Source organism: Ovis aries, chromosome 8 (genome assembly GCF_016772045.2).
Source record: "Ovis aries strain OAR_USU_Benz2616 breed Rambouillet chromosome 8, ARS-UI_Ramb_v3.0, whole genome shotgun sequence".
NCBI lineage: Eukaryota > Metazoa > Chordata > Mammalia > Artiodactyla > Bovidae > Ovis > Ovis aries.
Genome location: NC_056061.1, coordinates 58,976,965 through 59,001,555, shown reverse-complemented (window position 1 = coordinate 59,001,555; position 24,591 = coordinate 58,976,965). Strand labels below are relative to the sequence as shown.

At 40.2% G+C, this 24,591-nt stretch overlaps 1 protein-coding gene across 39 annotated transcripts in view; it reads right to left on the bottom strand.

Annotated features, from left to right (window-relative positions):
• EYA4 (EYA transcriptional coactivator and phosphatase 4) overlaps positions 1-24,591 on the bottom strand; it is a 365,637-nt gene that overhangs the window by 20,993 nt on the left and 320,053 nt on the right. For all 39 annotated transcript variants that reach the window (XM_060419658.1, XM_060419662.1, XM_060419659.1 and 36 more), the window contains 2 exons: positions 22,071-22,154; positions 43-132 (listed from right to left, as the gene is read on the bottom strand). In XM_060419658.1, the coding sequence (XP_060275641.1) occupies positions 43-132; positions 22,071-22,154 (174 nt within the window). The remainder of the gene's footprint in view (positions 1-42; positions 133-22,070; positions 22,155-24,591) is intronic.

Genomic DNA, 24,591 nt, shown 5'->3' with positions numbered 1-24,591 from the left:
TAATAGTTGGATACAACTATTCTTACCTTTTAAAATTCTTACCTCTAAATCATTAAAAAATAAATGTGTATCAGCAAGATTAAAAATCATTTCCTCCATTCGAAGTCCAAGGGTTACAGCCATGGGAGGATCCTGAAAAGGAAATGCACACAGTATGAAGTAGTTTTTAATGATAACTGTGATTACTGAAAATTGTCTTAAGTGCATATGGTTGTGGGGATGGGGAGACTATAGGGATTTTTAACCTAAGAATGCAAAAGATTTTCCTGATTAACAGAAAAGATGCCTTTCCAAAGTGTTATCTAAAATATGCTAGATATACTGATACATCTGTGAATGCACAGAAAGATGACTTAGATATGCTTCCACATAAAGCTATATATTCATGATAAGAGGAGGAAGGAAGCAAGCTGGTTCATAGGAGTTTACATATTCTCCACAGAAAGTCCTTTGGAGAAAGGTAATTCTCCACTGAAGAATGGAGTGGATCTGTTAAAAAGAGTAAAGGACATCCTTTTAAGAATGACAACAACTAAGAAGTGGGAAAGAGACAGAAAGGAAGATTTATTGGATGTTTGTAGGATCTGAGCAGGCAGTGCTGTTTGGAGGGGGATAGGAAGAGCTGGTAGAGATTGATGGGACCACACCTTCATTATTAATTGCATTCTGATCAACAGACAATATTTATCTGAATCTTTATAAAGTATGATCTCACCTGCACTTGACTAAGGATGAAGAGGGAAGGGTGGAGGATGACTAAGAAACATTAATTCAGTAAATGTAATACATAAATGTATAAAAATAAAATATATACATCTAGAGGTTTAATGAAAGTAAGGGGATTAGCAAAAAGTCAAAGTGACTTAATTTTTGTTTACAGAAACCAAGAGATTATACAGCAGCAAGGAGCTGAGAATGAAAATCAGAGTTGGTACTTTACCACAATTAATTACAGTTGAAAGACTGGCACAGAGGTGTAAAACTTTATTTTTAAAAGTAAGGAGAGTTTAGGGCTGGAGCTAGGTAAATAATTCACGCACAAGCCTTGTGTTTAAAATTACAAAGTTGCAAAGATCTCTAAAGGAGAACTGCTCTGGATGTGACTCTGGAGATGAGAAAACAAAAAGTCTGGAAAGAACGAATCTTCAGAATCTGAGACCAGAATGGGTGTTAGCAAGGCGAAAAAAATGGTTTCAGATGCAGCTGACAAGTCTACAGGATACTATTGGTTTTGGCTGAGAAGTTATTTTGGAAGACTTTGGAGGCTGATTTGGGTTGAGTGGCTGGGCTGGGAGCCAGATTGTAGGGATCTGAGGACAGAGAACCACACTTGTGTTTTCAATGATCTAATAAATGGCATTTCAAGAAATGTATTTAAACTTGGGGAAATGTAATGCTAACTTCAGTTCATTTTATGATAAGAATATACAACCCAGGTCAGGACTAGCATTGTTCATATAGACTCCCAAACTTACTCTACTTAGCAAGCAGAAGACTCTCTTCATTCCACACCTATATACCAAGAATCATTCTTTTCTCTTTTACTTCTAATATGTTTTAAGGGGGGGAAACCTTAGAGTGTACGCATATTTGAAGCGTCATTCTCCTATTCTGTAGTGATGAAATGTACAGAATAGGAATTGAGTGCTTAGAAGGAAAGAGGTCACTGAGATGTTGAGCAAGCTAAGACTTGATGTGGGAGAAGATGAAGAGAAGACAATCATATGTTGGGTGTCAACATAATATTCTAACTGCTGATGTCTCTTTCTTGGAGATTTCTGTGATTTCATAGCTAGACATTCTCTTTTCTCAAAAACAGAGATTCACTGTTCACATACTTGATGGCATCTTGGTATTGTGTCCTCCGGTCAGTATTACTCTACTGCTAAACTCATCTTTTTTCCAGTGACAGGATCATTTGGAGCACCCAAGTGCTCCACACACCCACACACCCAAAGTGACAGTGAAAGTCGCTCAGTCATGTCCGACTCTGTGACTCCATGGACTATACAGTCCATGGAATTCTCCAGGCCAGAATACTGGAGTGGGTAGCTTTTCCCTTCTCCAGGGGATCTTCCCAACCCAGGGATCGAACCCAGGTCTCCCATACGGCAGGCAGATTCTTAACCAGCTGAGCTACCAGTCAAGCAAGATCAAATAAATTCCGTTTCATCCAACAAGTATTCATTCAAGACCAAGAAAAAAGAGATTAAGTGCCCATTTTGTGTCTCAAAGAGTTTCAAAACTCAGAGTGATCTCTTGCTCTATTTCCTTCAAGTATAAAATTCTTATTTCTCTTTGTTGTTATTTGTGTTTTGTTGCTGATGTTGATGGGTAACCTCTGAAGGAAAAATGTTTTTTTAAAAATTCTTTTTTCTGTTAAAAAGTCCTATTTCTAGTCTCTTTTATTATGAGGGGGATGGGTGTGGGGATTGAATAGGCTAATAACACAAAAAAAGTTGCAAATATTCTGTCTAGTCATGGGACCATGAACAAAAAGCCTACAGAAATATCAGGAAAAATCAAATGTAATTATACCATGAAAACACATAATTCCATTAGTGACACTCTATGCTTTTGAGGAATGTTCACTGATGCAAGACAATAAAACCGAGCTCCACAGGACTCCATTATGTTTCTGATGATTACTGCCCCAAAGATATGTATTTCAGAGGAGGTTCAGAAATGTCTTTATAGGAAAGGTTTCATTTCTCAAGACTAGATTGTTTAAAGTCTTATCCTATCATTTGCCAATTTTTCTTTTTTAAGTTTTAGATACAATTTTAAAATTTCTTCTGTTCATGCCTCCCATTCTTTGCATTTACAGATCAGATTTATGGGAAGGGGGGAAAACATACTGCTCCTCTTTGATTGTTACTTTCATCGATGCCACGCTTCTGTAGTATGTAACTCTCCATGCAACCCAAGCAGTGATAGGAAAATCCATAAAGAATGCATTTTGGGCAGCCAATGGACATGCGAACAAATATAATTTTTAAAAAACCAACAGGAATTCTCCAACAAGGAAGTCTAGCATAGGATATGATGAAAGCTGTTGTTGAGAATCGCACTGGAACGCATCCCGTGGCAATGAAGGGGCTGCTGGTTTATTTCTTGAGCTATGGCAATCCCACATCACACAGTCTCCTAGAGCCAGGACTCAGTTAAGCATTTTGGCTAAACATCATTTGTTAACTGGGAGGGTTTTGGTTTGAGGTCTGCTTGAGTGTGAACTAGCTGTATTTTGCTAAGGTTTCGAGAGAGCCAGGCCTGTTGAAAGCTATGTTGAAGGCCTGGCGCAGAAGGGCTACGAACAGCCTTCCCACAAGCCAAGGAAAACCATGCTTGTAAGAGGTGCTGGTCTTGTCTCTAAGAGAAGGTCGAGTAAGGGCTTACTTTCATATATCTAATATTACTCCCCTCCCCTCCAGCTTACTAAGTCACTGGAATAGCTAACTCTAAGTAAGCAGACTCCAGTGCCCTGTTTTCCAACGGAAGGGCCCACAGATGTAAGATTCCAAAAAGATGAGCAGGAATTTGGTGGAGGTCACTCTCATGTTGGGCACCCTCTCCCTCGCCAGACCACCAGCCAGGAGTTGTCAGAGCCTACAATCCCACGGTTTTATCAGGCATTTGAGAGTTAAACATATTTCTGAACTGAACCCAAGTTTTATACAGAGATGTTTGCTCGTTTTCATTAGATGTTTGTAGAATTACGGGCACTTTATGAATCAAGGTTACTGCCTTTTCTCAGTTTAACTGTAGTGAGTGTTGAGTTTAGAGTCTGGAATGAAGTGACAGTGAAAATTTGGATAGAGGGGGTAAGTGGGATAATAAAGGCAGTAACAGGGTTTTGTGGCAGCTCTGGTGCCTATTATACATGTAGAACAGTTCCAGTCAGCTCAAAGTTTCATGTGGGGCAAACTGAACCTCTGCCAATTGAAATTTACTCTGTGTGTGCTCTATGAAATACTGAACCTATGCCTAAGACATCTGTTGGAAAGAGAGAGAGACAAGAGCCCCAGAAACAGAGACAGAGAGGAGATGAAGAAAATGAGCAGCTCTTGGCCCTCAGCTGTGTGCTTCTCAGCCGGATGTGAACACTGTGGAACAAAGTCAGGATCAAGGACGGCGCTTCTCTATATCAAAATTCTAACGCCTATTAGCCGTGTTAGCGCAGAGCATGAGTTGGAGCCAGACAGTCTGTCTAGGGGCCTCTGCCCTGCACTGGCCCATCAGCTGGAATTCCTCCTCCAGGGACACACTGTAAAAATATCTCAGGAGAGGCAGCAATTATGTATTTTTAAAGAAATGGGTTCTTTTTTTTTCCCTAAAGAACTCAAGCTCTTGGAACAGTTACTCCCTGGAGACCTGAAGCAAGTTTGTAGACATGTGCACACAGAGGCCAAAGATGTGCCAGTTCATTACAGGAAAAGGAGGACAAACCAGCTCCACGAATCAAGGTGGAGACAGCTGGTGGGTTAGTTAGAATACAGAAACTCTTTTCATCAGAGACAAGAAATGCCACTGACATTCAGTTATGAATCAGAAGGGAAATTTTGCAACTGAGTTGTTTGTCTCTAATGGACAGCCAGTGGGCTCATGCGTTCTCAGGGGAATTGGAGAAAGGTTTCAGCAACATTCATGTATTTAGCATGTATTTATTGAGTGTCTACTACATGTCAGACATGATCAAATTCTGGGCAGAGAGCAGAAAATTAAATAAGCAAAGTCCCAGCTCTTATGGGATTTATTTTATTACTGGATGAGCCCTCTGATAAATTCATGGACAAAAGCCCAGGAAAATATTCCAGGTGGTGAAAAATCAGTCAGCAGACACAGAGGGTATGGGGCTGGGTGGTGAAGACTCATGTAAAGAAAGTGCAGGGGAGGCCTTTCTCAGGAGATGACAGTTGAGGATAAGGGCCCTGAGAAAAGGGAGAGTTCGGCCATGCACAGGTGAGGCAGCTGGGGATACCTGGAGAGGCAACACTGAGGCCAGTGTGTGTGGGAGAGTGTGAGGCCGAGTGACCCAGGTGAGGGACATAACGTGGGCCAGGAATTTTAATAAAAAGGAAGTGCTCCCTGGATCAAATGCAGGTGAGAGAGACCCCAGGAAGATAAACCCTGAATCTGGCATGCAGGTCACTTCTCAGACTTGAAGAGAGTTGTTGGACTGGCAAGTGAGGGAAGAGCAGAGAAAGTGGCCTGTGACTGGAAAATGGCTCAAAAGGCTTTGCTGGTGATGGGACTGTTACAGCACATAAAAGACGGCCTAGAGGGGTAGGGAGGCTGGGAGGGAGGTCCGAGAGGGAGGTCCGAGAGGGAGGGGACACATGTCTACACATACTCTATGGTTGATTTACGTTGTACAGCAGAAACGAACACAACTTTGTTAAGCAGTAATCCTCCAATTAAAAATAAATTGTTAAAAAAAGAGCGATGGAAATAATCCAGAAAAGTGGGACACTTAGGACTCAGGAATGAAAGAGGTCTTTTCAGGAGGCGATTCACTGGATAAGTGAGAGGGGGTGCAAAGAGCAGGAAAAGAATATGGTTACGATGCAAAGATAAAGTGATTCTTCCAGTTTGCTTTCTTATCTTAAAGTGATAGAGGAGTTTTGTGCAGAATGGAGACGGGGGCTCTGAGGAGGTGAGAGAAGAGAAGGTTTAAAATAATAAGCTGGAGGAGTTAGACCAGCAGTGCTGGGACCCACTGGAGACTTGGGGCCACATTCAGCCGCTTGAGGTACAGGTAGGGTGTTGGGCAAGGTTTTCTGTTTCTTTTGGTGATGTTGTGTGTGTAGTTTTTTTGTTTGCTTGCTTGCTTTTGCAAGGTGGGTCTGATGGAGAAAAAGAGGGATAAAGATGATAAGACTTTTTGCGAAAGAGGGGTGAGAATCACATCCAGGACTGGGATGATCACGTCTAAGGCTCAGGCTCTCCAACTTGACCACATATGAGAAACAACTGAGGAACTTTGAAAAATCCTGCCTCCCAGGCCACTGCTTTGTACCAGTTCAATCAGATATTCTCTAAGGTGGGACTCACGCACCAGCACTTTGAGAGCTCTCCAGTGATTCCAATGTACTGAGAATTCTCAGTCCAAGACTGAGAATCAGCTGAGTAAGACCTTACTACTCAAAGTGTGGCCCACAGACCAGCAGCACTGGCATCAGCTGTGCACTTCTTAGGAAGGCAGACTCACAGAACTATCCCAGAGGTCTACTGAAGCAGAATCTATAGTTTAACAAGATCACCTGGTGATTCATGCACATGTTAATATTTAAAAAGCACTGATCTAAGAGTTCTCCTGAAGGTCTGGGACTGTTAGGGAAGACCAGAGCTAGCATGGCCTTCGGGCTTCCTGGGAGTTAAATCTCTGAGATGCTCCCAAATGACTCTTAAGATGTGAGCCAGTTTGATGACTGAGTAGAATGATGATTCTGTATAATTTCTCGGGAATTAAGATTCCCTAGAAGCCTGGTGGGCTGCCGTCTATGGGGTCGCACAGAGTCGAACACGACTGAAGTGACTTAGCAGCAGCAGCAGCAGCAGCAGCAGCAGCAGCAGCAGAAATAGCTTAAAGTTATGAATAAGAATGCATTGTCCCAGTTTCATCTCCATAAAGATCTTCTGTGGACTTAGAGACCAAGTGACTTGCACTGCCCCTTTTCTTAGTCATATATCCAACTGTTTGTTAGAGAGCAGGTAAACATGAAAAGCTAGCAAATTTTTCCTCTCTATTAAAATGATTTGTTCAAAATTCAAGTGTTTGATGTAAGCATCATATTTGTAATTAGATAATGGTCAATATTAAGTAATCAGAAACTATGAAAGTAATATTACACAGCTTATCTACTACTACTAGCTTCTATTGTTTAGGTCAGAAGAGAATCCAATGAATAAAGCCCACCCACCTTTATTAAACTAATAACAGATTGAACATACTTTGAAGGGAGTTACAGCAGTACTAATACGCTACAACTAGAACTGCTATATTATATACCATTGCCATTACAGAGACTTTGGATTGATGGAACTTGCTTCCAGCCTATAATATGTCACAAATACTTTAAAATGTAAAAATAGCATAGTATTATGTTTATACAATACATAATTTAGAGCATAGCACTTGGATAGAAAGGGAAAAGTTAAGACAGTGGCAAGAAAGACCATGGGAGGATGACCTAGAAAGCACAGGATGGAGAGAAAAATGATGGAGATGACAAATGACGGCAAGCCTCAGGACTTGGAGAGAGGTGGATGAGTACCTTAGTGAAAGATTGTAGTAAAGATAAGTGACACATGAATTTAGACAAAGGAGAGTTGATGATGAGTTATGTAAATTTAATAATCTCATCTGCCCCTCCAACTCCCCAAGATATGAGGCTGAATGTTCATTAGCCGAAATCAATAAACTGAGACTGAAACTTTAGGGAAGGTTACAAAAGGTGCCTCCAGAACTTGTGTTTTTTAAGAAACAAATTACTGCTTATATTTCTCATGTATTAGTTTCAAGTTTTGCCATCTCTCAAACTCCCTCTGAGGATTTGAGAAATGTCACTATCTTGGATTTATCTTTACTTTTACGTATGTATGTACAGTTGACCCTTGAGCAACAAAGGTTTGAACCATGTAGGTCCATTTATATGTGGAGTTTTTTTCAATGAATATCTGGAACTTTTTTGAGATTTGCAATAATTTGAAAAAACTTGCAGGCTAACTACATAGCCTAGAAATATAGAAAAAAATATTCTGAATTTAGGTATATCATGAATCCATAAAGTATAAATGGATACTAGTCTATTTTACCATCTAATACCATAAGATACACACAAATCTATTAAGACAAGTTAAAATTGACCAAAACTTATGCACAGACCATTCAAGACACCATTCACAGTCAAGAGTAATGTATACAAATATAAAGATGTAGTATTAAACTGTAACTGAAGTACATTAACTACAGTCCACATTGTGCTACTGTAATAATTTTGTAGCTGTCTCCTGTTATCTGGTGAGCTCAAGTGTTGCAAGGATCTGCCTGAAATGCTGAGTGATGCTAGTCATCTCCTTGTGAGCAGTTCATTTCTCCAGTAAATCGGATACTACAGTAAAAAGTGATCTCTTTGCAGTTTTCGTATATTTTGTGTTGTGTTTACTGCAATACCATAAACCTTAAACAACTCCAGGGGACCCAAACGACGTGCCCCTAGAAATGCTAGAAGTGCACTGAAGAAGCAAAGTCATGACATGAACACGAAAAAAACCTGAATTACTTGGTATGTACCATAGCTAAGAAGTAGCTATGAAGTCTGAAGCTTTGCCTGCCCTCCATCTCAAGATAAATAAATCCAGCATAAGGACTATTGCAAAAAATAAAGGAAATTTGTGAAGCCATGGTTGCAGCTACCCCAGCAGGCTCAAAACTCTTCTTTTTTTCCAGAAATATCTGTTTATCTCACAAAGAAAATCCAGCTTTGATGTGGGTGCAGGATTGCTTTAAGAAAGCCATACCTATAGACACCAGTATGATTGGAGAAAAGCTGAAGCCATTATTTGGCAACTTAAGAATATGCCTGCAATGTAGGAGACCTGGGTTCTATCCCTGAGTTGGGAAGAGTCCCTGGAGAAGGGAATGGGAACCCACTCCAGTATTCTTGCAACTAATTCTTTCATTTTCAAACCCAAAGGAAGGTGAAGGAGCTAAAGCTGGAGAAACTAATGCCAGTAAAGACGGTGTGATAATTTTAGAAAGAGGCTTGGCTTTAAAAATGTCATGATAGTGGGAGAAGAAGATTCATCCACCATGAGGCAGCAGATGAGTTCCCAGACACCATTAAGAAAATCGCAGAAAGAGAAAATATCTGCTGAACAGATTTCCTGCAGATGAAAGTGCCCAATTCTGGGAAAAAAGATGCCACCAAGGACACTTGGTAATAAGGAGGAGAAGCAAGGACCAGGATTTAAGGCAGGAAAGGACAGTCTAATATCACTGTTTTGTGCAAATGCAGCCGGGTTTATGATCAGGATCACCCTGACATATAAAGCTGGTAACCCCAAGCCTTGAAGGAAAGGATAAATATCAGCTGCCAGTCTTCTGACTGTACAACGAGAAGGCCTGACAATGAAAACACTTTTGCTGGATTGGTTCTATTGATGCTCTGACCCTGGAGTCAGAAAGTAACTTCTTAGTAAGGGACTGCCTTTTAAAGTTCTTTGGATATCTGACAATGCCCCTAGCTACCCAGACCCCATGAGTTCAACACCGAAGGCACTGTAAAGTGTTCTACTTTCTCCTAAACACAGCATCTCTAATTCAGTGTCTAGAACAGCAGGTCAGGGGGCCCTTGAAGGCTCATTATACAGGGTACTCTATGGGAAGGATTGTCAGTGCTGTGGAAGAGAACCTCAACAGAGAACATCATGAACATCTTCGGGGATTATGTCATCGAAAATGCCATCACTGATACAGAAAAAGCCCTGAAAGCCATCAAGCCAGTAATAATAACTCCTACTGGGGAAAACTGTGTCCAGATTTTGTGCATGATGTCGCAGGATTTACAAAAGAGCTAATCAAGAAAATCTTGAAAGAGATGGTGGATACAGCAAAGAATGGTGGGGACAAAAGGTTTTAAGATATAGATCACAGAGAAATTCAAGTGCTAATAAACACCACACCAGAGGAATTAACAGGGGACAACTTGATGGAGGTGAGTGCTTCTGAACCAATGCTAGATGGTGAAGAAGCAGCAGTATCAGAAAACAAGCTGTACACTCTTTGATATATATCACAGAAAGATGCTCTGTGATCCACCTACAGTAATGGAAACAAAAACAAAAATAAACAAACGGGACTGATTAAACTTAAAAGATTTTGCACAGCAAAGGGAACAATAAACAAGATTAAAAGACAGCCCTCAGAACGGGAGAAAATAATTGCAAATTAAAAAGCTGACAAAGGATTAATCTCCAGAATATATAAACGGCTCATACAACTCAATATTAGGAAAAAAAAAAAAAAACAATCCAATCAAACAACAACAACAAAAAGGCAGAAGATCTAAACAGACATTTCTCCAAAGAAGACATACAGATGGGCAATAAACACAAGAAAATACGCTCAACATCACCAAGTATTAGAGACAGGCAAGCCACAACTACAATGAGGTGGCACCTCACACCAGTCAGAATAGCCAGCATTAAAAAATCTACAAACAATAAATGCCAGAGGGGATGTGGAGAAAAGTGAACCCTCCTACACCGTTAGCAGGAATGTAAACTGATACAGTCATCACAGAGAACAGTATGGAGATTCCTGAAAAAACTAGGAATAAATCTACCATATGATTCAGCAACCCCACTACTGGGCATATACCCTGAAGTGAAGTGAAGTCACTGAAGTCACTCAGTCGTGTCCGACTCTTTGCAACTCCATGGACTATAGCCTACAAGGCTCCTCTGTCCATGGAATTTTCTAGGCAAGAGTACTGGAGTGGGTTGCCAAAAGACACACATACCCCAATGTTCATAGCAGCACTGTTTACAATAGCTAGGACGTGGAAGCAACCTAGATGTCCATCAAAAGAATGGATAAAGAAGATGGGGTACATATATACAAGGGAATATCACTCAGTCATAAGAAGGAATGAATTTGAGTCAGTTTCAGTGAGGCAGATGAACCTAGAGTCTGTTATACTGAGTGAAGTAAGTAAGAAAGAGAAAAACAGATACAAAGAAGGCTGAGAGCTGAAGAACTGATACTTTTGATCTGTGGGGCTGGATAAGACTCTTTAGAGTCCCTTGGACAGCAAGGGGATCAAACCATTCCGTCCTAAAGGAAATCAACCCTGACTATTCATTGGAAGGACTGATGCTGAAGCTGAAGCTCCAATACTTTGGCCACCTGATGCAAAGAGCCGACTCATCGAAAAACACCCTATACTGGGAAAGACTGAAAGCAAAAGGCGGAGAGGGCAGCAGAGGATGATGGCTAGATAGTACCACTGACTCAATGGACATGAATCTGAGCAAACTCCAGGAGGTAGTGAAGGACAGGGAATCCTGGTGTGCTGCAGTCCATCGGGTCACAGGGAGTTGGACACGACTTAACAACTGAACAACAACAGCAACACAGAATCTAGAAAAATGATACTGATGAACCTTTCGCAAGGAAGGGAGATACAGCTGTAGAGAATGGACTTGCAGACACATGGGGGAGGGAGAGACTGGGACGAACGGAGAAAGTGGCATCAACACATATACACTATCAGGTGTAAGATGGATAGCTGGTGAGAGGTTGCTGGGTAGCACAGGGAGTCCAGCCTGCTGTTCTGTGATGACCTGGAGGGATGGGATGGGATCAGGGGAGAGGAGGGAGAATAGGGAGAGAGGGGATGTACGTATAATTTTGAATGATTTGAGTTGTTGTATGGCAGAAACCAACACAACATTGTAAACATTTTAAAAATATTTAAATTAAAAAATTAATAAACTAAAACAAACTGATGTCAGGCAATCTGTCAGAAGCATTCTGTTGTTCAAAGTGGTTTTTTATTCCTTTTATGATACGGACCCTTCTATGATATGGGAACTGAAACTAAAGCAAAGAGTGGAAGGATGGGGCCTTACAGAAACATTTATAGAGAAATGAAAAAGCCAGAGTCAGGCGGAAATTGTGATGTATTTCTGGAAAGTTACACTGAGTATGCCTGCTGTTCTGCCTCCCCTTCCACCTCCTCCTATTCTTCCGCCTCTGCCACCTGGTGAGACCTCAAGACCAGCCCCTCCTCTTCCTCCTCCTCTCTAGCCTACCCACTGTGAAGAGGATGAAGGAAAAGACCTTATGAATAGTAGTCGTCATGACAGTTAATAAGCTTATCTGTTGTGTATGTGTGTTGAGTGTCTTCGTATATAAACCTAATCAATGTATGTCAAGGACCGTATGACATGTTTTTGTCCCATAATCACTACCTAAGTTATCTGTCGTGTAGAACATCATGTGCAAAGATTTGTATTGAAGTGTACAGCTTATCTTTACATGTGCATAAGGTGAGAGATATAGAAAATTAAGAATGTGTTAGTTTCCCTACTGTTTTATAACTTTTCTTTGAAAGAGTTACATGACTGTACAGTACAGCCCTCTCTCTAGTAACTGGAAAACTTCCTGTCAGCTTATCATCACAGGTAAGTGTTATTTTCTTTTTTAATGTGACAATGCCTCTGATACTGTATTATGAATATGACTGTAATACTGCGTGCCATTAAAATTTTATAATGGTTCATTCATTGGGGTAGAGGCAAAAGCAACCACATTGCTGCTCTGTTATTAATGCATGAATCATTGTGCTTGTAAATAAATGTGTTTTTCTTTCTCACATTATCTTTTTATTTTTGATGTTTACTGTTAGCAATATCTATCACATCTCCAGTGCTTTGCGCCATGTCTTATATACTGACATAGGTACTGACAGGCAATTCATCTTATAAACGGATTACAAATTTCTGGTATTGATAAATACAGTGCATGTATGTTTGCTAAGTTGCTTCAGTTGTGTCTGATTCTTTGCAACCCCACGGACTATATCCCTCCAGGCTCCTCTGTTCATAGGATTCTCCAGGCAGGAATACTGGAGCGGATTTCCAATTTCTTCTCCAAGGGATCTTCCCAACCCCAGGGATTGAACCTGTCTCTCCTGCATTAGCACGAGGATTCTTTACCACTGAGCCACCAGGAAAGCCCCACTTATCTTCACTACAATCTTATCATTTAAAATCTTTTCATGCTATTTTGGGAGACTTTCGAGGTAAGTGTTTGTGGATTGTTTCACAAAAAAGTATCCAGTGGATTTATCCTGATGAGCAAATCATTTCTCCAGTGCCGCTCTTATGTAAGAGGTTGTCTAAAATGCGGAGGTAGTATTGGGAGATTGAATTTCAATTTCACAATACAACTGTTCACTTTTCTTTCAGTCTTTCCCCTGACTTGGGCTATGGGCTTTACTTCCTTCCTGTGGAAATACTTTACAGAGAATCATAGCCTCATAGCACATAACATATTAATGCTCCAAAACAGACTAAATCCCTGAAGCACAATTTATTTAGCTTCCTTCACGCCTCCCTCTAACCAAGAGGAATTACTGCAACTTCTCGGGTAAAATACTATATGTATTTAATCGGGGAACGGGAATAATCTTCATAAACTCTAACAGATGAGGGATGATTCCTGGTCTGTGTCCTGCCAAATTTACAAACTCTTATTTGAGAGCTGTGTTGGTATACATGCCGACTGGTGCTCAGTCAGTTCCACAGGCAGCAGAACTCAAATACTAACATCCTTCATTTGCCATCACGGTAAACACCCAGGAACAGTTCTGTTGACAACTGAACAGAGTCCAAAATGATCGCATCTTAGGGAGATCCTTGGAAAATGCATAATATTATTTATTTATAAACCGAAGCAGGATTCTTCTAAAGTTTTTTTTAAATTAAAACATAAAAGTTAGTTATACAGAGCAATTTATGAATAAAAATGGCATTCTTAAATGATCCATGGGTTTTATTTTTATAGGTGGTGGGGAAAGACAACAGACCAAAAGAGTGCAGAGATTAAGAGCAGGTGGAAGAGTAGTGGGTGCTGGTTGGCCAAACCACTTGTGAGCTGGGTGACATGGTCTCCATCGCGTAGGGTGGGGGGCGTGGGGTGGGGGTGGCGGTGAAAGCCAAGGAGATAGTAAAGCATTTAATAAGACCTTCAGCAACCTTATTGAAATTCATTCCAAAGACGAAAAGTCTCAGGCTCCCACCCCTCAGACCTACAGGATCAGAAACTCTGATGGTGGGACCAGCCATTTCTGTTTTACAAACTCTGAGGCTCACTATGGCTCACATTTGTTCGAGAAGCCCAGTTAAAGTCAGCAGCCTTCAAAATCATCTCCTGGGGTTCACCCAAGTTCCTCTGAACTCTTTTCTCCACACAGCAGTCGATCTTAAACCGCCAGGTCCCAAGTCAATCTAAAACCCTACAACAGCTTCCACTGCACCTAAATGAATCCCAAACGCCTTATGGGGGAGCTGCTGCGGCCCCCTGCCTGCCTCTCTGCTTTCATCCTTGTGTTTCTCCCCCTCGTATACACCCTTCCAGTCACACTGCTCCTTTATATTCCTGGAACACTGGGAGATTGTTCCCGCCTCAGGGCCCTTCTGTGTCCTCTGCCTGGAACTCGCCCCTCCACGCTCCTTCCCCACCTAATCTGTACGCAGCGCCTTCTTGTAATTCAGGTCTCAGTATCAATGTCACCTCCCCAGTCACCTTCCTTCCCCTGTCAATTTCTATCTGACCTAGTTTTTATTGTCTTCAAAGCAGCTACCAAAATCTGAAATAATTTCACTTGCTTGGAAGCTCCATGAGAGCAGGAAGCATGTATGCCTCTGTTGAGTAAATATTTGTTGATAAGTAAATATTTGTTAGATGAACATAGCTGTTCTTGGAGCTCTAGCATGTGGTAGAGCTGAGACGACCCAATGTCCTCTCTGTCCCCTTCAAATGTCTCCTGAGCTGCATGTGGTCCCCAGCTTCAGAAGTTGGGTCTGATAAAACAACATTCCTTATTAAGCCACTTCTTAATATGCCAAGATATTAATGTCTTACTAGCTAGACTACAACACCAATTTCCTTATTGATATTAAGAAAAATGTCAATAATTATGATATGATACCAATTCTGTATGGAATCTAGAAAGAAATGATACAAATGAACTAATGTACAAAGCAGAAATAGATTCACAGACTTAGAGAACCAACTTATGGTCCCCCCCTGCCAGCAGGGGGAGGGTGGGGAGATAGATTGGGAACTTGGGATTGACATGTACACACTGCTATATTTCAAATAGATAACCAACAAGAACCTACTGTAAAAAAAAAAAAAAGAAAAATTAAAAAAAAGAAAAAATGTCAATGACCAAATTACTTTTAAAAATAAATAAGCAATAATTCAATAAACAAAGTCATCTAAGTTGTTTTTCATGGAACTCAATAAAGGTACTTTCATTTTGATTGGAAAATATTGAGCCTAAAAACATTTTCACTCTAATTTTTTCAAATTTCCCTGAGTAAACCATTATTCAACATGGTCAGCTACAGCAGGTCCCCTTCCTGTAGCAGAGAAACAGTATTAAGGACAAAGCTGTGTTACGAGAATGACCTGGTTTCCAATATTTGTACCAGCATTTAACATTCTGTGACCTTGGTTGATTTTCTCAAACCCTAAAAACCCAGTCTCCTCATCCACAGAACTTGGCTCACAATAAATTACAGCAGAGTGGGTTATGAGCATTAAGTTGGATAACATTTGTAAAAATGACTAATCACAGTTACAATTTTTTGAGCAACAATTCACATCAAATGTTCTGCTAAGCCATTAACATGTTATCTCTTTCTCATTCACTATAAGACAATATTATTCCCATTTTACAGCAATTGAGAATGAAGAATTAATTTTCCCAAGATCAGAAAGCTGTAAGCATCAACACTCGGCTTTCAAAGTTAGGTTTGTCCAACTCAAAGGCTCTTGTCATTAGCCCCAATCCCTACTGCTTGTGAAATACCAAACACAGGTGCTACCATGTGGCAGGTAGAGAGGTAGGCTTATCTTCCCACACCTTTCCAACATGCCCCTGATCCTTTTGCTGTTCTGTACCACTGTAAGCATATCTGTCTGGACGTTCTATTTCACTGAATATTTCTTAAGTTTTTCCTTTTGATGGAAAACGATCCCAGTGATCTGAGACAAGATATTTAGAATTATTCCAACTTAAAGGAGAACTCACACAACTGCCTATACATACTTAATTGTCCAATCTTGTTTCAGGAAATGTCACTTATATATTGTGTTCATGGTAGCTTACTTGTCTATGCCATGTGATATTCTATTAGCAGAAACAACATGGGGTTTAGGGTCAAATGTCCAGGGCCCCGGGCCTCATCTCTGCCATTGTCTAGGTCTGTGACTTTGCACACATCTTATTCCCTCTCTGAGCATTCTTCCTCATGTACAGACTGGGGAGAACAACCCATCCCTTAAAATGTTTGTGACGCTTAACTCCTGGCATATCATGGGTATTAAATAAACAGTGGTGCCCTTTTCTCCATCACTTTGCCCTGCCCACTCTGCAAGCTCTGCTGTTTTAAGCCTCTGTAGGCATAGAGAATGCCTCTGCTTTCTATGTGAACCACGCATTTTGATAATTCTTTAAAATAATGGAATTTGTTTGTGAAATGAATGCTGTATGACCAGGGGGCTATCCTGGGAGGTGATGGTTATTTCAGTGACATGTCACTGCTGAAGAAAGCAGGAGAAGGCTGCTTTTGGAACTGCTCTTAGAGCCAGTTTCTGAGTCATGCAAGAAAAGCAGCCTCATTATTTGATGTTCGTTTTTTTTTTTAAATGATATTCTTTTTTTTTTGCTACTTTATTGGAGCTCCTTCTTATCCCAAATGGAAGGCTGTGCTCAGTTCTGGCATGGTAAAAACTTTAAAATATTTTTGACAAAAAGAAAAAAAATACATATATATATATATATATATATACACACACACACACACAGAGAGAGACATTTTAACTGTGTTCTTTATTTATTGCCTTGGGTTCAAATTATTCTCCTATTTCTAAAGATCATGATTACCACAAAAGGATAAAGGTTTGAAATCAGGAAATATTTAAAAAATCTAAAGATAATCCCAAAAGACGAGTTCCACCACTGATTTGGCACAATGGAAGCAACACAGATATTTAGGTACAGCCTCTAATGGTGAATATTTTGAAGGGAACTTTATTTGAATTTGTGTGTTCAAGTTAGACTGTTAATTGTAAACATTTATCTAATATGAAACAGCATATAAATACTGCAATCAGCTCAACAGGATTTACTGCATATTCCACATAAGCTAAAATTATTGCAGAAGAAAATGCTTTCAATTGCTGTCTGGAAACTTTTTACACTATATGTTCTATCAGTAATAGAATTTGAGTTTGTACCCCAAATTCATATATAGTTAATTTATTTATAAATCATATACATATTTTTAAAGTTGTAATCATTTACATGTATTTATAATGTACCTGCATTGTGAAACAGACAACAGTAGAAATTGTGGGGCATATACACACGTGTGTGTGTATACATACACACGTCAATATGTTTTCTCTTTATCTCAATGAAACACTTTGTGTGTATGTGACACGTAAGCATCCATCCTGGAGACCACTGAATTAAGATAATAATGATTGTGATAAAGGGGCTAAGACTCCTTTTGCTTTTGTGTTTTGCATATAGAATCTGTTTTTTTTTTTAAATTGTATTGGGGTATAGCCAATTAACAAACAATGCTGTGATAGTTTGAAGTAAACAGCAAAGGGGACTCAGGCATACATATACCATGTATCCATTTCCCCCCAAACTCCCCTCCCATCCTGGCTGCCACATAAACAGAGTTCCCTGTGCTATACAGTAGGTCCTTCTAGGTTATCCATTAAATACATCAGTGTGTATTGGCCATCTTCAACTCCCTAACTATATTTTCCCCCTATCCTTTCCCCCCAGCAACCACAAGTTCATTCATTCTCGACCATAACTCTGTGCAAGACTCCCTTTTCAAAATGGTCATTATACAAGATTGTTACCTTTCATCTGTTTAGCAACTTTCATTCAGTTCAATTTAGTCACTCAGTCATGTCCAACTGTTCGGGACCCCATGGACTGCAGCACGCCAGGCTTCCCTGTCTATCACCAACTCCCAGAGCTTGCTCAAACTCATGTCCATTGAGTTGGATATGCCATCCAACCATCTAACCCTCTTTCGTCCCCTTCTCCTCCTACCTTCAATCTTTCTCAGCATCAGGGTCTTTTCAAATGAGTCAGTTCTTCGCATCAGGTGGCCAAAGAATTGGAGTTTCAGCTTTAGCATCAGTCCTTCCAATGAATATTCAGGACTGATTTCCTTTAGGATAGACTGGCTGGATCTCCTTGCAGTCCAAGGGACTCTCAAGAGTCTTCTCCAATACCACAGTTCAAAAGCATCAATTCTTCGGCACTCAGCTTTCTTTATGGTTCAACTCTCACATCCATACGTGACTACTGGAAAAACCATAGCTTTGACTAGATGGACCTTTGTTGGCAAAGCAATGTCTTTGCTTTTTAATATGCTGTTTAGGTTGGTCATAGCTTTTCTTCCAAAGAGCAAGTGTCTTTTAATTTCATAGCTGCAGTCACCATCTGCAGTGATTTTGGAGCCCCCCCAAAATAAAATCTCTCACTGTTTCCATTGTTTCCCCATCTATCTGCCATGAAGTGAAGGGACCAGATGTCAGCTTTTTCACTCTCCTCTTTCATTTTCATTAAGAAGCTCTTTAGTTCTTCTTCACTTTCTGTCATAAGGTTGGTGTCATCCTCGTATCTGAGGTCATTGATATTTCTCCCGGCAATCGTGATTCCAGTTTGCACTTCATCCAGCCTGGAATTTCGCATGATGTACTCTGCATATCAGTTAAATAAGCAGGGTGACAATATACAGCCTTGACATACTCCTTTCCAGATTTGGAACCAGTCTGTTGTTCCATGTCCAGTTCTAACTGTTGCTTCTTGACCTGCATACAGATTTCTCAGAAGGCAGGTCAGGTGGTCTGGTATTCCCATCTCTTGAAGAATTTTCCAGTTTGTTGTGATCTACACAGGCAAAGGCTTTGGTGTAATCAATAAAACAGAAGATGTTTTTCTGGAATTTTCTTGCTTTTTCTATGAACCAATAGATTCTGGCAATTTGATCTCTGGTTCCTCTGTCTTTTCTAAATCCAGCTTGAACATCTGGAAGTTCACAGTTCATGTACTGTTGAAGCCTGGCTTGGAGTATTTTGAGCATCTTTGCTAGCTTGTGAGATGCGTGCAATTGTGCAGTAGTTTGAACATTCTTTGGCATTGCCCTTCTTTGGGATTGGAATGAAATCTGACCTTTTCCAGTCTTGTGGCCACTGCTGAGTTTTTCAAATTTGCTGGCATACTGAGTGTAGCACTTTAAGAGCATCATCTTTTAGAATTTGAAATAGCTTAACTGGAATTCCATCACCTCCACTAGCTTTGTTCGTAGTGCTGCTTTTTAAGGCCCGCTTGACTTCACATTCCAGGATACCCGGCTCTAGGTGAGTGATCACACCATCATGGTTATCTGTGTCATGAAGATCTTTTTTGTAGAGTTCTTCTGTGTATTCTTGCCACTTCTTCTTAATATCTTCTGCTTCTGTCAGGTCCATACCATTTCAGTCCTTTTTGTGCCCATCTTTGCATGAAATGTTCTGTTGGTATCCTTAATTTTCTTGAAGAGACCTCTAGTCTTTCCAATTCTATTGTTTTTCTCTATTTCTTTGCACTGATCACTGAGGAAGGCTTTCTTATCTCCCCTTGCTATTCTTTGGAACTCTGCATTCAGAAGGGTATATCTCTCCTTTTCTCCTTTGCCTTTTGCTTCTCTTCTTTTCTCAGCTCTTTATAAGGCCTCCTCAGACCACCATTTTGCCTTTTGCATTTCTTCTTCTTGGGGACAGTCTTGATCAATGCCTCCTGTACAATGTCACGAACCTCCATCCATAGTTCTTCAGGCACTCTATCAGATCTAATCCCTTGAATCTATTTGTCACTTCAACTGTATAATCATAAGGGATTTGATTTAGATCATACCTGAATGGTCTAGTGGTTTTCCCTCCTTCTTCACTTTAAGATTTGAATTTTGCAATAAGGAGTTTATGATCTGAGCCAGAGTCAGCTCCTGGTCTTGTTTTCTGCTGACTGTATAAAGCTTCTCCAACTTTGGCTGCAAAGAATATAATCAGTCTGATTTCAGTACTGACCATCTGCTGACGTCCATGTGTAGAGTCTTCTCTTGTGTTGTAGAGGGTGTTTGCTATGACAATGGGTTCTCTTGGCAAAACTCTGTTAGCCTTTGCGCTGCTTCATTTTGTACTCCAAGGCCAAATTTGCCTGCTACTCCAGGTATTTCTTGACTTCCTACTTTTGCACTCCAGTCACTATGATGAAAAGGACATCTTTTTGGGGTGTTAGTTCTAGAAGGTCTTGTAGGTCTTCATAGAACCATTCAACTTCAGCTTTCAGCCTTACTGCTTGGGGCATGGACCTGGATTACTGTGATATTGAATGGTTTGCCTTGGAAATGAACACAGATCATTCTGTCATTTTTGAGCCAGCACCCAAGAACTGCATTTCAGACTCTTGTTGACTATGAGAACTACTCAATTTCTTCTAAGAGATTCTTGTCCACTGTAGTAGATATAATGGTCATCTGAATTAAATTTGCCCATTCCAGTCCATTTTATTTCACTGATTCCTAAAATGTTGATGTTCACTCTTGCCATCTCCTGTTTGAGCACTTCTAATTTACCTTGATTCATGGACCTAACATTCCCAGTTCCTATGCAATGTTGCTCTTTACAGCATAGGACCTTGCTTCTATCACCTGTCACATCCACAACGCATGTTGTTTTTGCTTTGGCTCCATCCTTTCATTCTTTCTGGAGTTAGTTCTCCACTGATCTCCAGTAGCATACTGGGCACCTACCAACCTGGGGAGTTCCTCTTTCAGTATCCTATCATTTTGCCTTCTCATACTGTTCATGGAGTTCTCAAGGCAAGAATACTGAAGTGGCTTGCCATCCCCTTCTCCAGTGGACCACGTTTTATCAGACCTCTCCACTAGGACCCGTCTGTCTTCAGTGGCCCTACATGGCATGGCTCATAGTTTCATTGAGTTAGACAAGGCTGTGGTCCATGTGATCAGTTCGATTAGTTTTCTGTGATTATGGTTTTCATTCTGTCTACCCTCTGATGGAGAAGGATAAGAGGCTTATGGAAGCTTCCTGATCAGAGAGACTGACTGGGAGGGCAACTTTCATTACCTATACTATAATTCACTGCAGATTCACTAAGAGTGCAATTTAGGAGGCAATGTTTTAGTGAAATTAATTTATCGCTAGAAGTTGGCATCACAGACTCAACGGACATGAGTTTGAGCAAGCCCCAGGAGATGGTGATGGACAGGAAAGCCTGGCATAAGGCAGTCCATGGGGTCACAAAGACTTGAACATGACTGAGTGACTGAACAACAACAACAACAACAAGACAAAGCTACAAAGCTTAACAAAGTTGTTACACACTGCATGTTGAGCTGACATGAGACCCTGTAAAACCGTGTGACACTGTAAAGATTTAAGGGGACACTTCTGCATCATATGAAAAGGGACCGGTCAGCTACAACTTTGACTACAGTGATCAAAGGCAGACCATGCTGTGAACTGACTCTCGTTAGACTATGAGTCCTACAGAATTAAAGACTCAAATGGCGTTTCCAGCTGAAAAGTCTGTTGCAGGTGCATCAGTCTTTGAAACAACCTCACATGCCTATAAAACAACACTGGTATAAGAAGCAAGTGGACTATAAAAATAATGGCAAAAGACAAAGGAAAGTAATGAGACCATCTGTCTCAATATTTGTGTGTGAAGGCATATTACCCTCAGTCACTACAATATGCTTCCTCAAAGTTACCAAAAAATAATTATATTCATAAATCCAAAGGACCTGACAGACAAAAGATTACTTCTTATTTCAAATGCCATTTCATAGCAACATTTGGTGCAACAAGCTAATTCAAACAGTTTCTTGAAGTTCCTGTATTAGAAGATAATATACATTTCATAATGTTTAAAGTCCATTTCAATTTATGAAAACATTTTCTAAAATAACTATGTTGGAATAAGAAGCTTTGTTTCTCATGTAGAAAACTCAAAGTTATATTGAAGAAGGAAAAAAGAATACAATTTTAAATTATGCTTTATAAAATTTTTTAGTTCATGCTGAATAACAATGAGCTACTAGAAATAAATAAATAAGAGCAGATTTGATAGGCTGCAATAAAAACACTTCAATGCATTTTTAAATGGCTTTCAAATTTATTCAAAATAAAATTCTAACAAGGTGTCTTGGGATAAAGTTTCTTGAATCCTTACCTTGCCATACTTCTGGGCATAAGATCCTGTGAGCAGTGAGTGGAAAACAATGATGGTTTCATCCAAGTCCCAGACAAACACACGCTGGAGAAAAAGATAAATATCAGAGAACCATCAAGTTCTAAGGAAAGAGAAATCTCTTTATAGGCAGAAAGCATTTTGCTTTATTGTTGGCTATCATCTTGACACTACCGTATAGAAAACTGAGTCCCTTGGACAGCAAAGAAATCAACCTTGAATATTCATTGGAAGGACTGATGTTGAAGCTGAAGCTCCAATACTTGGGCCACATGATGTAAAGAGCTGACTCATTGGAAAAGACCTTAATGATGTGAAAGATTGAGAGCAGGAGAAGAAGGGGCCAACAGAGGATGAGATGGTTGGTTGGTATCACTGTCTCAATGCACATGAGTGAGCAAACTCTGGGAGATAATGAAGGACAGGGAAGCCTGGCGTGCTGCAGTTCATGGGGTCACAAAGACTTGGACACAACTTAGCGGCTGGAAAACAGATGCTACTCTATTATTTTTTTCCCCCAAATTTGCCAGATTTATTTCCTGTAAAACCTAGAAGGAAGAGTGACAAACAAATATAATAAGCTTAATTCAGATGTCCTAATTTGAAAGAATTCATCCAAATATTTACTTGCACTTAATTTCCAAGAAGACACATTTAGATTTTATGATAAAAGTGTGCTTTTACAAAATTTTAGATGATGAAGTTTAGCAATTCATGCAAAGAATTAATTTTTTTTCTGATCAAAAAAGTAATAATCATGTTTTATTGTTTTAAAAAAAGAATCAGGCACTCAGAAGGAAAAGCAAAATGGAAATCATCTTTTAGCTTACTATATTTAGGTAGTATCTACCATCACTGCATTTAGGTAGCTCTTTTTTCAGTATTGCAAATGTACATTTATGAAAACAGCATCAAACAATATACACTATTTTACTTTAAGAATTAAAATTTTAAAAATATTTAAAAGAATCAATGAGCAATCCCTAAATACAAATTGTAATGTGTGGACCTTTGGGTCACATTAGGTGATAAGATATGTTGTTTGGCCTGCACACTGTTTTGAAAGATTTCAAATAATTGACCAACATTTGGAGATTAGACTTCTCACAAAGTTCAGGGTTCTGACTGCAGTGGACAAACTTCTGATCTGTAGCAATGCTGGCTGATCTTCCATGGGGCAGTGATGCAGGAGCCCCTTGAGACTGGCCAGGGCTTCCTCTTCTTCAATATCTGCAGGCTCCCTAGCCCAGCCCACTCATTTATATCACCTTCTACCTTCCTGAAGGCATTTTAATCTGCTACTGTTGTTGTTCACATTGTCAACCAAAAACTGGCACTTACCAAGAGCACTGCCAACGACTGGACAACAAAAGCATTTGCCATCTGCCTCTACAGAGACTGAACCCCAGGCTGCTATAAGCTGTTGACCTTCAACAACCTCTGAGAGAGTTCAGGTGGAATGAGGTACCCTGTGCTCCACGGAATCTGGTGGGACAGGTTTTTAGATAGTTGAATATTTTTAGGAACAGATTTTATGGCCTCAATCTTTGTATCTCCTCATGTTCAGTTCAGTTCAGTTCAGTTCAGTCACTCAGTCATGTCTGACTCTCTGCAACCCCATGGACTGCAGCACGCCGGGCCTCCCTGTCCATCACCAACTCCCGGAGTTTATCCAAACTCATATCCATCGAGTCAGTGATGCCATCCAACCATCTTGTCCTCTGTCATCCCCTTTTACTCCCACCTTCAATCTTTCCCAGCATCAGGGTCTTTTCCAAAGAGTCAGTTCTTTGCATCAGGTGGCCAAAGGATGAGTTTCAGCTTTAGCATCAGTCCTTCCAAAGAACACCCAGGACCAATTTCCTTTAGAATGGACTGGTTGGATCTCCTTGCAGTCCAAGGGACTCTCAAGAGTCTTCTCCAACACCACAGTTCAAAAGCATCAATTCTTCAGTACTCAGCTTTCTTCACAGTCCAACTCTCACATCCATACATGACCACTGGAAAAACCATAGCCTTGACTAGACAGACCTTTGTTGGCAAAGTAATGTCTCTGCTTTTCAATATGCTATCTAGGTTGGTCATCACTTTCCTTCCAAGGAGTAAGCATCTTTTAATTTCATGGCTGCAATCACCATCTGCAGTGATTTTGGAGCCCCCCAAAATAAAGTCTGACACTGTTTCCACTGTTACCACATCTGTTTGCCATGAAGTGGTGGGACCAGATGCCATGATCTTAGTTTTCTGAATGTTGAGTTTTAAGCCAACTTTTTCACTCTCCTCTTTAACTTTCATTAAGAGGCCCTTTAGTTCTTCTTCACTTTCAGCCATAAGGGTGTTGTCATTGGCATATCTGAGGTTATTGATATCTCTCCTGGCAATCTTGATCCCAGCTTGTGCTTCTTCCAGCCCAGCGTTTCTCATGATGTACTCTGCATATAAGTTAAATAAGCAGGGTGACAATATGCAGCCTTGATGTACTCCTTTCCCAGTTTGGAACCAG